The 13,624-nt window shown below is 33.8% G+C and overlaps 1 protein-coding gene across 1 annotated transcript in view; it reads right to left on the bottom strand.

Moving 5' to 3' along the window:
- Positions 1 to 3,957: 3,957 nt before the first annotated feature.
- LOC145587639 (secretory carrier-associated membrane protein 1-like) overlaps positions 3,958 to 13,624 on the bottom strand; it is a 29,919-nt gene continuing 20,252 nt past the window's right edge. The window contains exons 7-10 of the mRNA XM_081644364.1: positions 8,877 to 8,942; positions 8,697 to 8,789; positions 4,107 to 4,152; positions 3,958 to 4,029 (exon numbers count right to left, since the gene is read on the bottom strand). Coding sequence (XP_081500490.1) covers positions 3,958 to 4,029; positions 4,107 to 4,152; positions 8,697 to 8,789; positions 8,877 to 8,942 — 277 coding nt within the window. The remainder of the gene's footprint in view (positions 4,030 to 4,106; positions 4,153 to 8,696; positions 8,790 to 8,876; positions 8,943 to 13,624) is intronic.

Genomic DNA, 13,624 nt, shown 5'->3' with positions numbered 1-13,624 from the left:
TGTTTTAACCGATTATGTAAATAAGCGCAATTAATATTTGAAGCTCCCACTAAATTCCGCATCCAACTTAATTAATCCAATTAATTAAGCCGGTAAAACCCAATTATTTGCCAAAGTAAAATTTTTGCAAATGCCGCTTAAAAACCGAGGCCTAGCCTCCAAAATTTATTAAAATGATTAAAACCAAATTAAATTAATAAAATAATTAAAACGACTAAAAAGTCAAATCAAGTAAAAAATTACGTAGCCCAAAATATCCAAGTGCCTAGCACTAAGACTTGGAGTACTCACAACTCGCACAACCGAATGATGCTCAAGGAACGTGGGAGTGGGACACGATGTCGCTAGGCGTTACACTGCCCACATCAGCGTACTTTCACACATCAATTCGTGGCCCATTATGGCCATGTTGCACGAGCTCATTGCACCACATTGCTTCGCAAGCAATGTCTACGCATATTACCCTTAATTATGTACCAAGCTACGCACTAAAAACAAGCTCAAAGCAAGATCAATGCAAGCACCATTTACGGCTCATCCATGGCAAGCCACAAGACCGCACACACGATGCGCGCACAGCAGCTAGCTGCTGTCGCACCATGTGGCTGCCTTGGCTGCCATAGTGCGCCATGGTGCCGCACACAGCAGCACCAAGTCGAGGCACCTGAGCAGCCTCGGCAGCCCCAAGGTTGCGCGAGCAGCCCGGCTGGCCGAGTGCTTGCTCGTTGCATCTTCGGCCTTGATTTTGGTGCTCATGCCTCGGGAAAATCCCGATTTTGTGTGACATATTTAATCAATTCTAAATTAATTTCAGAATCAATTAATTTTGAGGAAAAATGAAAATATAACAAGTCCAATTTAAATAAATTCATCCAAGTGCATAAAACCAAAAATTATTCCAAAAACCATTCTTTAATAAAATTGGTTTAACTTGGTGCAACAAAATAAGAGGGCATTTACTCACTATTAATTTAATCAATTTAAATTAATCTTGAGATTTTGACAAAATAAAAGGGAGTTGGAAAAATGAACATAAGTTCAATAAAGATTCCAACTTTAATACTTGTGAATCCTTGAAAAATTATATCTTCCAATATGAAGATAAACAATTTTTCATCACAAGTTTCAAACTTTATGATTCCAATCAACTTAGAAATGATTAAATCAACAAAGTTCAACAAAATACATGGAATTTAGTAACTCAAAATTTCAATCACTTAACATAATTAAAGATTGAATCTTTAGTACTTAGAAGCCTCAAAGAACAACAATTTCACACTTAATGCAATTAATTTGCAATTATGTGAAAAATAAAACTAAGCTTTCAAACACAAATTACTACCAAGTAATCATGTCTAAAGAGGTTTAAAATTGCATATAAAATAAGGGTTGAACCAATTACATAACCACCATAAATATACAATTAATTTTCAAGGTTAGAAAGACTTAAAAATTTTCGTCAAAACGAAAAATCCCTCGAAAAGTGTATTTCTGGTCATTTTTTGGGTAAAAACAGAGTCCTAAAGGGTAAAACCATTTCCAGAACGCCTTTTCCACCCAAAATTCACTATTTTTTTGTCGAAATCTAGGCTCGGGAGCTGAAGTCAGCTCTAATACGAGATTAAAATTAATAAACCGAGCTACTAATCTAATTAGGAACTTAAAACCAGAAACTTAAGCCATAAAAACACCATTAAAAATAATATGATTTTAAAAATAAACAAGCGAGGCTCCGATACGCTGTTGGGGTTTGTGGAGTCCGACTCACTGTGGAAACAAACCCAAAAACAAGAACGCACTCGCAATAAATAAAACCATAAACATTATCAACTTAATAAATAGATTAAGATAATAATTATACCTTTGACGTGTGCTTCACCCGACTTCGAGGGGCTCTTACATTGAAAGCTAGCCTCGAAATTACGACGACCTCCAACGGAAGTCCACCCACAACTCGAACACCAACAAGGGTCCAATGCCTTAGAGTTAGCAAGGCCCGACCTAAACTCGAGTAATTGAGTTCAAAGGTTTTCACAATGGTGATTCCTTTTTCAACTCTTGAGTTCAAAGGTTTTCACTACTAGTGATGCCTTTTCCAACTCTTACTTAAGTGTTTTTCCCAATACCCCAAGTTGGGTATTTATAGGGAAATGCAAGAGTGTGAAAAGCTCTCCCATCAATGTGGGAGAATTTGATTTTCCCATTTTATTTTAAAGCAAAATTAATAATCAAACTAGTAATAAATCAACAAGTGGCAAGCTCATAAGGAAGAGTAGGTGAGGACCATTTGGAGGAGGGGGGGGGACCAAACTTGCCCCCACACTCTTACTCCCATAACTAGCCACCTCTCTCTTTCTCCCTCCAATTTGCTTAGGCCACATGGCAGCTCACTTGGGCACCCATGGTTGCCTTGTGGGCTGCCATGGTGCAGTTGTGAGGCTTCGGCCCACCTCACTTGCACCCAAAATCGTGGGCTGCTAGCTGCCGTATGCTAGCACAGCCACGTACACTAGTGTTGGCTGCTAGCAACGGTATGCTATCCTAGCTCCGCACTTGGTGCGGGCTGCTAGCATTTGCCGCGCCCCTAGCACTCAGTTTTCCGATGCTAGGGGTATTTTGGTCATTGTTGATTTATTATTGTTTTCACGTCTTGTCTTTTAGTATTTTCGACTCGACTTCCGACTCTCGGTTTCGACGCTCCAAGCTCGAATTTCCGACGTCTAAATATTAATTACTCTGTCGATTTATTAATTAATTCCTAATTAATTCGTCGCTTCGGCTCGTTAGTTGCTTGGGTGTCACCCGAAGGGCTCAGTCAAGATTAAGCTGTAATATTAATTATGCATTAATATTACTGATCGGTTGCGGCCTCCACCCAGGCATTCCGATCACTTGATCTTACTGAAAAATTAGCTTTCTAATAATTTCGAACCCCCTATTGGAATAATACACGTGTTCGAAGGACACTATTCCTTTCAAAAATGACCTTCAAAATCTTATCCAAGCAATTTTCAAAGCTAAAAAATAACGACACAAACATTGATATTTCTTCATATGCTAAATGATGCATTTATTTATTTATTTTTTGCTAATTTAAGCTTAATTTGGATCCATAAAAGACCAAAATGACCCCATTTTGCAATTGAAAAATAACGACATGTATATTGTAAGACATATCCTGGCACGCAAAACATGACATATACATTTTTTTGGCTAATTTTGAGTTTAATATGGAACCAAAAAGTTTCAAAATGACCCAAAAAACCTTACCAGAGCAATTTTTGAACTATAAAAAAAACACGCAAATTGAGATATTTTTTGACAAGAAAAGCGATGCATTTGCATTATTATTTTTTGTCGATTGCAAGCTTAATTTAGGCTTCGAAATCTTAAAGGTACATGTTTCGGCACTCAAATCGAGAAAAATGTTATTTTTAATAATTAATAATTTTTTTAAAAAAAATCATATCATGACACGTGTCATGATTAACCTTAATGACTAACAGAGCGATTAATTGAGCTAACGATTATTAGTCATTAAGGGCTTTTGGTGGGTCTTTACGAAACTCGGGGTTATATGGTGAATTTGAAAATGTTGAGGGATATTTGGTAAATTAAGTGATAACTTAAGGACATTTGATGAAAAAATTATTAAAAAAAAGTAATATTCTATTAATAATAATAATAATCTTATAATTATCAAGTTATATGAAAAAACCAGTGATGCGGCTAAAATATGTTGCATGATAATGTTTGTCACGACTTAAATGATAATGCATCAAAAGTCACATGCATGAAGATGTATGCACCCACATGACAATAAACGTCCATAATAGCCCTTGTAACCACCTAAAATATCTAGACTAAGTTATAATACTTTAGAAATGATTTCCCCTTCTTTTGCAAATTAACATAAAAATAGTACTAATAACTCAATCATCAACACATAGAAGGACCTTACGTTAGAGATTTTCCCTCAAAAACAATAGGTGGAGCAATTGAAGCCAAGATGCAAAAGCCGATGTGAACCTGTAAAGAGAAAACAAGCATCACTAGCACGAATAACAATAAGAAATAATCTTTTCACATGAAAAACAACTTCTTACTGAATAGGCAATGAAAAACCATCCAAACTTCAAAGCGCTATCCGTCCTGTTATAATAAAAGAAATTCAATCACATATGTGTCCAATTTAGGTTATACTTGTACATAATATCTCAATGATCAAGTCGTTATGTGTGTTTTCCATCTAAAAGGGCATAACGACACTAGTGAGAAAATGTCTTTTGCTGAAGTTTTTTGTAGGGGTATTAGTTGTGGCTTTGAACCGCAAAATAAGGTTCATCACATTATATTCTTCATTTACCAACTTATATGATATAAGTTACGAAGTTTGCATGAATTGGAAATCAAATATTTTTTTATACGTATGATACTCAAGGTATGTACTATTCATCTATTTTTATTTATGTTTAATAGATTAAAAAAAGACAAGAAATAATAAATTTCTGCTTAATTCACTTCATAAAAACAATAAGTTTCTATATAAGTTTGAATTATGTTTTAACAAAATTAGTTGAGGCAAGTTCAAATAAGTCAAATATATTTGAATAAAAAATATTGTTATGAATAAAGTATTAGACATTCATATATGGAATAACATGCAAATGTTTTATCTTTTATACATACCATAATTGCTTGCATCCATGTTTTCAAATAGCTATATAAGTAAATGAAAATAAATGTAGAAGTAAATACATTTTTTTTTTTGTAACAGAGATGAATAACTTTAATGCAAAGGGAATTCCATGTATATTTTCAAAAGAGTTAAAAACAAAAAAAAAAAAAAAAAAAAAAAAAAAAAAAAAAAAAAAAAAAAAAAAAAACTTCTTAATTACCCTACAAAATTGGGTCACTATGTTAATTCTACTTTTTTATTATATTGCAAGTTTGATAACTTAAGTAAACCACGTTATATCATAACAAAGTTATGTTATAGTTGGGATGCCCATTCATAATAAAGCCACAAATTTAGTTACCTTTGGTTTGTATTTCAAATAGTTTATGATATTCAAATGGCTTAACGTTTTAATCCCAAGGATAGATCCGCAGGTTTTTGTATGATTAAATTGTGTATAAGACTGGCATAGGGGCTTAATACTATTAGTCCCATTTAGTATGATCACTTTGTATCTAGTAGCCCACTAATTGAGGGTTTGATCTCCTCGAGTGATATGGTGTGCTTTTAATGTCATAATTTTATGGTGATTATGTAATTAGATAACACTTCCATATCCATATGTAAACTATGTGATTATTATGAAGACTTATAACTATTACCCTCTTCTAAAAGCCTTGTGATTTTGGTGTGAGATAGTTAGATTAGTAAGTATATTGGTAATATGCGCGGTACCTCTTAGTCTAGATTGAATTAACATGGATGAGAAATATCGCCTAGGCGTAGGTGATGAGTGCCATATATGGCACTTTTAGAGTAGGATTTTGGCTTTCTTTTCACTCAATTTATAGCTTTTACAATCAATAAACTCTTGAGTTTAATTCTTTGAGTCCTTATTTAAGCAAAGGTGGTGTTTGAAATACATTTTGTGTGCTTCATTTATTTGTTTCTTCCCTTGTGCTTTCACTTGTGTTTCCTTCCTTGTGTTTAGGCACTAGATCAAGGCTGGAACCCTTATTTAAAGTCCTTCCTAAAGATTTTGGAAATCTTTGAGCATAGCTAAAGGTCATTAAAGAAGGCAACATACAAAAGATATCTCATGAGCCTTGTCATGCCCTCACCAAAAGTGATAATTTGGAGTAAAATATTTCTAGCTGGCATCACCGAGCCATGGCGCGCGCGCACTACAATCGCATGAACGCTCCCCTGCTCGGAGCTCATACCTGAAGCAGCTACATACCTTAGGCTTGTGCGTGTGCATGAGCCTTATGCGCGCATGAGCAAGATATGACCCACTTCCACTGCGTAGTAGCTTGGCCACGTGCGCGTTTCCCTGTGCGACAACCATCTTTAATCTTCTTTTTCTCTTTTTCTGTAAAAAGGCTCTACCCCTTGTAATTACTAACTAAGCTCATTTTAGGACTTTGACTTTCAGCTATTTTAGAGAGAGAAAGTGTAGAATTAAACACTATTTTCTTCAAATTTCAATCAATTCAAGTTTGATTTCAATTTGCAATAAAAGCTTAGTTATATTTCTTTCTTTTACTTTCAATCCTTGGTTTAATTTTGTTGTTTGATAATTTTGATGGTTAATTTTCATGCTTTGATTAGTGATTTGGTTAGTTGCTAAATTCCTTAGATTATTACAATGTTGATGATAATCTTAATTAGTTTTGGGCTTGAATTTAGCTTAATTAATCATGAGTAGTGAGTAGATTTTAAGATATGGATAGGATGAAGCATGCTTGATTGATTATTGAGTTTGATTTTTGGAAATTGATCAATAATTACCTAGAGATTAAATAGATTAGATAATGTTTGCATGTTACTTGCATTGATTGGTCTAGCTTAGCTACCCTTAATTGTAAGTATAATTATATTGCATTGTTGATCTTGATTGAAGTGGGAACCTAAGTTGCGATCACCTTAATTAGATTAATTTGATTATGATATTCTTGTTTTTGTTCCCAATGGAGAGATCTTGGGTGATATGGCTTGAAGATAGTTACCAACTAAATTTTAATGCTCTTCTACCTAGTCTTCACATAGTTTTGATTGATTGATTCCCAATTTTTTTGATGAACATGATTGCATATGGATCTCAATTCCCTATCACTTTTAGATTCGATATTCACCCTAATTAGATTAAGGAAAATTTGGATTTTGGTACCTCAAATATGGGGCTAATTGAATTTTCGCACCCATTTAAAATTTATTTTTAAATTGGTACCTCCAAAAATACATAACTGTAGCTTTCAGTACCTCCATCTTCATTCTGTTATGTTTTTAGTTAGTGCGCCCATTATCTAATTAATTAATAAGTTATTTAAAAAAAAAAACCCAGCCAATGCCACCCCTCCCTGTCAGCCACCTTTCCCCCTCCCCGTGTCGGCTGCCAGTGTCCAAATGTTCTCCGATGCCGGTGACTTCACCCCCTCCCTTTCCCCCCACCGATTTCCCTCCTCTTTCCCACTCTTGGCTGCCCCCGACATCACCCTTCCCCTTTTCCCCCAAATCAATTTTTAGGGTTTTAGGGTTCAATTTCTTATCTTTCTCCTCAAATCATACAACAACTTTGGTTGGTGGTCGTGGCGGCTTTGGCGTTCGTTTGTGGGTTTCGGGGTTCGTGGGTGGTGGGGTGGTAGGTTTCTGGGTTCGTGGGTGGTTCGTTTGTGGGTTTTTGGGTTCGCGGGTGGTGGGTTTTTGGGTTCGTGGGTGGTTCGTTTGTGGGTTTCGGGGTTCGTGGGTGGTGGGGTGGTTGGTTTCTGGGTTCGTGGGTTGGGGGTGGTGGGTTTCTGGGTTCGTGGGTTGTGGGTGGTGGATTTCAGGGGTTCGTGGGTGGTGGGGGGTTGTGGGTCTCGGGGTTAGTGGGTGATGGGGTTTCGGAGTTCGTGGGTTGTGGGTTTCTGGGTTTGTGGGTGGTGGGTGGTGGGTTTCTGGGCTTCGTGCCTGGCTGCGGCGGCAGCTGATGTGGCTGGGCTTCGTGCCTAGCCGCGGCGGCTGGCTGCTCTAGCTTGGTGGTCGCCGTTGGCCGGTATAAGAAGGGAGGCTGGCCGATGCTTGGTGGTCGCTGGCGGCAGGCTCTTTTTTTATTTTTTAAGTTTTTTTTTATTTTTTTAATTTAAAAAAGTTTTTTCTTTTTTTTTTAATAATTTAAATTATTAAATAATTAGATAATGGACCCCACTAACAGAAAACTTAACTGAACATGGACGGAGGTACCAAAACCTATAAAGTTACACTTTGATGGGTACCAGAATAAAATTTCTTTTTAAACGGGTACTAAAATTCAATTAGCCCCATATTTGAGGTACCAAAATTCAAATTTTCCTTAGATTAATTGAATTTTTTACTTAGCATAGCTTAACCTTCAACACTTGATTGCGGTTTAGCTTGATCATAAGTCAGTTTCAATTTTCATTTCATTTCCTTATGGACCGACCTCTTGCTTATCACATCAATATCACTAGTTTTAGCTTGAGTTATTATAAATTTTACTTGATTACTAAGAGTAAGTTTACGACCTAATTTCTAGCATCTCAAACGGCACTATTGTTCAGGAGAGGCATTTTTGTTTGATTGTTATTGATTGATTAAGCTTATTCCATGAATTGAAAATACAAGAAAAAAATATCCTACTTTAGGATAAACTTGAATTTTGCTATTAATCATTTCTGTATGTTTTTATCCATAGAGTTCCGAATAGGTACTTAGTACCTTTTGATTACAAGATTAAGAGAACCTTTAGAAGGAGAAGAGCAACATCAAGAACTTTTAACTCAAGTCCATCTAGAGAGGTATCATTGAAAGACCAACAATAAGGAAACATGGGAGACAATCGAGGGCACACGGCCTTAAAGGAGTTAGGCACCCCAGGGGTTTAAGAGATTATGTTTGAAAATTATAATTATTAATAGTGATCTTGACAAGACAATGTAGAATGCATGAGAGATATTCTTTCATGAGCCTTGGTAAATAATAGAATAACAACTATATAGAATATAGGTATTTTTTTTACCTCATAGCACGATATAAAGGACAGTACCAAAAGCCATAGGCCCCTGGAACTCCTGCTATAAAATAAATGATTGCGAGCAGCCAAATTTTAACTCTTGAAACAAATATATCAACTATAGTAAATAAAAATTAAGGGTTTTTAGCCAATTAAGTAACCAATGTATAAGCCCATATCATTCACACACCATTCCCTTTGATCCAAGCAATTGTGACAGCCTTGAAATTCCATAAAAGACAAATTACAAGTCTTGTACAAGCCGAGTAAAAAAACTAAGCTAAAAAAGTTAATGTAAAAAAAAACCACATTTTACCAATAACAATAGCTTATAAAACAGCAATCCAAAATTTGTTGAATTACCACTTCATTCAATAGATAATTGCAAAGAACGAAAAAGATAACCCAATTCTAGTAGGTATGACTGTAATATTTTATTCGCAAAAAAAAATTGTAAAAAGAAAAATATGTGATATGATCTTTTAAACCTATTAGTAAACTTAATTAAAATAATGTTGTTATTAGTAGTTACAGGCACATCATGTCGATTTTAGCTTAAGAATTCAAATCACCACTACTAGCATGGAATTAGTGAAATAATAGCAGATTCTTAAATTAAAATGAAGAATGGGCATTATATATATATATATATATATATATATATATATATATATATATATATATATATATATATATATATATATATATATATATATATATGAGATGATTGGAACAAGAATGGGCATTATATATACCGCAACCTAAAGATGAACAAGAAAAGGAACTTGGGGTCACTAGGATAAGTAAAATGATCATCATAAGCAGATAAAAGAAAGTGATGAGGGAAATAAGAAAAAGGTTTGTAAAGGGTAAAGGGAACCTCATAAAACATTATGTTAAATTATAGAATTTACTATACAATCAAAAAATTAAAAGTTATAGTAAGAAATTGAGCTGGCTACAAAAGAAAATAATAATGTTTGTCAATGGTTATCTCTAAAGAAAAACAAATCTTAATTTTTCACTTTTCAAATGAAAATTCTTAAAAATCATTTTACGTACATTTTTCCTTAAAAAAAAGATAAAAAAATACATAAATTTTAATAGAAGGGCTTTGTGCCACAAAGCTCAACTAACCAAAGTCATTTTATGGAACTATATGGCTTTTAATTAGTCTATCCTCTCCCCACTCTAGTAACTAAGACACACGATTAATATACAGGAAATGACTTCTTTGTTGTTGAATTTGTTATTCCTCATAAGTATTCATATTATAAATTTATAGTCTAAATGAAGGTCAACACTCTCCCAAAAACCTCACTTTTAACTTTCCTAAAATTTAGTTAAATATTCTCTACCACCAATTACATAGAATGTTCAACAATTTGAAACGTTCGTTTAATATGGATGCGTATACAAATTTAAGATATTTCTTAGCATAAGGTTGGTTAAACATGACTCTTAAAAAATTACCAAAATACACTATTATAGGAAGAAGAGATCAAGAGAATAGAAGAAGAGAATTCAGGAAAAAGCATATATATAATTTTGGAGCCAACTGCTACATATTATTTGTGCCAGATTATATATTAGACCTTAGAAGGGATTGATCCAAAGAAACAAAATAGAACAAAAAGGTCATGTTTAACGCTCAAACTTTTAAACTACCTCAAATTTTAAAGATTTCCATGACATACATATTCCACCCAATTACTTATTTTAGAGCAAAATTATGGGCTAGCAAATATCAAGAACTATTTCAACTCAATCAACATCAACTAAGCTTAAATTATTGAGAATTTAAATTTTTTGCTTTAAATAAATATTGGTAGTTTGATTTGCTCCAATTTTCCTTCCTTCTCTCTTTTTCAAAGACGAAATACTAATGCATCTCACTACTCCAAAACATAGTTGAGGAAGGAAGGGCTGAGTGTAACACCCTAGAAATTCCTTTCTTTTAAAATACCTGTTTAAAACTTTAATTAGGAATATCTAAGATATTACCGCCCCCGTGATAACGGCTAAGGAAACTATCAAAGACACACAGCGGAAGACTAATTTCAAACCCTTTCAAAACAAGTCAACTTAAAAAGTAAATCAACGAAAGTAAAGTCAAACCAAAGTCAAACGAAGTAAAATAAAATCAACCTACAACTTGGAACCATTATAGGCCCTTATTAAAACCAAACCAAATTCAAACCTTTTCGTTAGTCACGCATAATAATATTATCATAAATAATTAAAGCGATAAACACATCATAAACTTATGGAAACTAGCATGATACGCTCTTCACTCATGCCCATTCATGAATATGCTTCAACACCTGAAAATCTTATCTCTACCTATTTCCACTACTCTCCATTATAAATGGGTTATCATAGGGCCAAGATAAAGACAAGGCCAACAAACACACAAAACACACAATCAGCAAAGCTGAGTACATAAGCGTAGTTAACACACTAACATACAATTCCCTTTCAACACACAACTTACCTTGTTGCATCTGTTTTTTTTCAAGCATACAACACTCAATAAAATTCTTACTAGACACTAAATAATTTATTTAGCATTGATTACGCATCGAACGGGTTTCCCCCTATCCTCCCCCAATAAATTGAGGTTACTGACACGGGAGCTAACCGTGCCAGCATAAAAAACAACACATAGGTGATGGAATTCCTGCGCATAATAATAATAAAAAGGAATATACAGCGTCCTGTACTCCATTAGAAGTTATGGTTAAATATAAAACCCCATAACTCCCCCCATATGTTCATACTCAAGGTATACACGTTACAAGAGTTTTGGTGCGTAATCTCTTTCACTTTACGTTATTTACAAATTATTAAACTTGGTGACGACTCTCAAACCATAATTATTCAATCAACAATAATTATTCAAACAATCAAATATTTCAATTTAATTCTTGAATAATTAGTGACCACATAATATTTAATGTTGAATCCTTTTTAATTCTACCTCGGTGCCAATGACACCTTAAACGCATAAAGCGCCACAAATCCTATCCCTCGGTGTTAATAACACCTTAAGTGCACAAAGGCACCAACATACAATTTATTCCTCGTGTACATAGACACTTATATAGCTCCTTTCCTCATGCTTGTAGCATCAATTAAAATTATATGAACCATAAATAAATTCCTTTTCAATATTCTAAACCAAATTAAACATTTAGTATAATTAAACATGCTCTCTATCATGCCACATATAAATATGTGGTTCATAAATAATATTCCAAACTATTATTTTCCATCCAATAATCCATCACAAATAAATCATGCCTCATAATCCAATCATCAATAACATCCAAATCATAATTTCCAATCCAAACCTAGCATGATACTACTTGTAATCAATCAAACACATTTAGCACGCTATTACATCAACATAATTATGCTAAGTACGCGAACGTACCTTGAATACGATCTTAATATCGCCACAATTAATAGAAATCACTCACTTTAAAGTCTCCTACAATTTGAAATCATAAAAGAATATTAAAACCCACTCTGCACAAATTTCCAGCAATATATACTATTATAAAACCCCTCATAATTTATTTAAAATAAGCTGAAATTATATTTAAAATATCATAATTCAATCTCAACTAATGGGTAATTAAAATTCCTCAAAGAAACTTGATTTCTAATGCTTTACCAAAAATTCCAGCACTTTATTTTAATTAAATCTTGTTGTAATTTAGTCTTAAAACACTTTAATCAAAGGTTTACACCATTATATATCATATTCCTTCAATAAATTATAAATCAAGAACCTAGGGTTTCAAAAATTGGGGCTTTTTAATTAAAAACATAATCTGAAAATTAATTAACACAATACTTTTAATCAAACATCAAAATCAAATTACAAAACCCATAATTAATATTTAGATCTATGATTAAATTGATTTTTAAAACAAAAATTAATAATTTTTTTTTTAATTCGAAAAAGAGGGAGGAAGAAGGTGGCGACAGCCACCACGCCGGTTGCCAGCACCGGTGGCCACCTGCTGCCGGCAGCTGGCGCTGCTGGCGGCTGCAACCACCTGCTACCGGTGGCTGGCAGTGGTGGTGGGGGTGGCCGAAAAAAGAGAAGGGGAAAGGGGAGAAAGGAGAAAGAAAAAAAAAGAAAGAAAATAAGGAAAATGAGAGTGAAGTTTACCTTGGGTTTTCTCCACTCTGGGCAATGTTTGATTTGCCTCATATGTGGGTTATGTATACCCTTTCTCTAAAACCCTTCTCCCTAAACTTTCCCTTTTTAATTTTCCTAATCCTATCCCTAATAAAACTTTACTAAAATAAACTTTCCTAAATTAAACCCCAACTTATTAAAATAATTAATTAAATAAACTTTTCTTTTATAAAATATTTCCAACTTATTAAAATAAATAAATAAAATACTTTAAATAAAACATTTAAATTCAATTAAATACTTCTCAAAATACTTATTTTAAATAAAATACGTATAAATATACGAGGTATTACAGTCTACCCTCCTTAATAGAAGTTTCTTCCTTAAACTTGGGGAATGAAATCGGAAATTTTTCCTTAATTAGTATAATATTGCTGTACTTTTTGTCATACCTTTACCCTTTTTGCGTCTCATTGAGAACACAAGAACTCAGAATATTCGATAAAATTGTGCAAAAAGCACAAAAATAACTGAAAATATAGGAAAAAGTGCGAAATTCTACTGCATTCTACCCCCCTTAAAGAGAACGAGTTATGTCCCCGTAACTCAACATACCTGAAACAACTCAGGGTATTTCTTTTTCATTTCATCTTCTGCCTCCCAAGTGGCTTCCTCATACTCTTGATTAGACCATAACACCTTTACAATCTTAACATTCTTATTGCGTGTACTACGCACTTTACTGTCAAGAATTTTGACAGGTCTTTCTTCATAGGTCAAA

Source organism: Chenopodium album, chromosome 17, assembly GCF_948465745.1.
Source record: "Chenopodium album chromosome 17, dcCheAlbu1.1, whole genome shotgun sequence".
Classification (NCBI taxonomy): domain Eukaryota; kingdom Viridiplantae; phylum Streptophyta; class Magnoliopsida; order Caryophyllales; family Amaranthaceae; genus Chenopodium; species Chenopodium album.
Note: the sequence above shows the minus strand (reverse complement) of the source record. Positions and strands in the feature narration are given on the sequence as shown.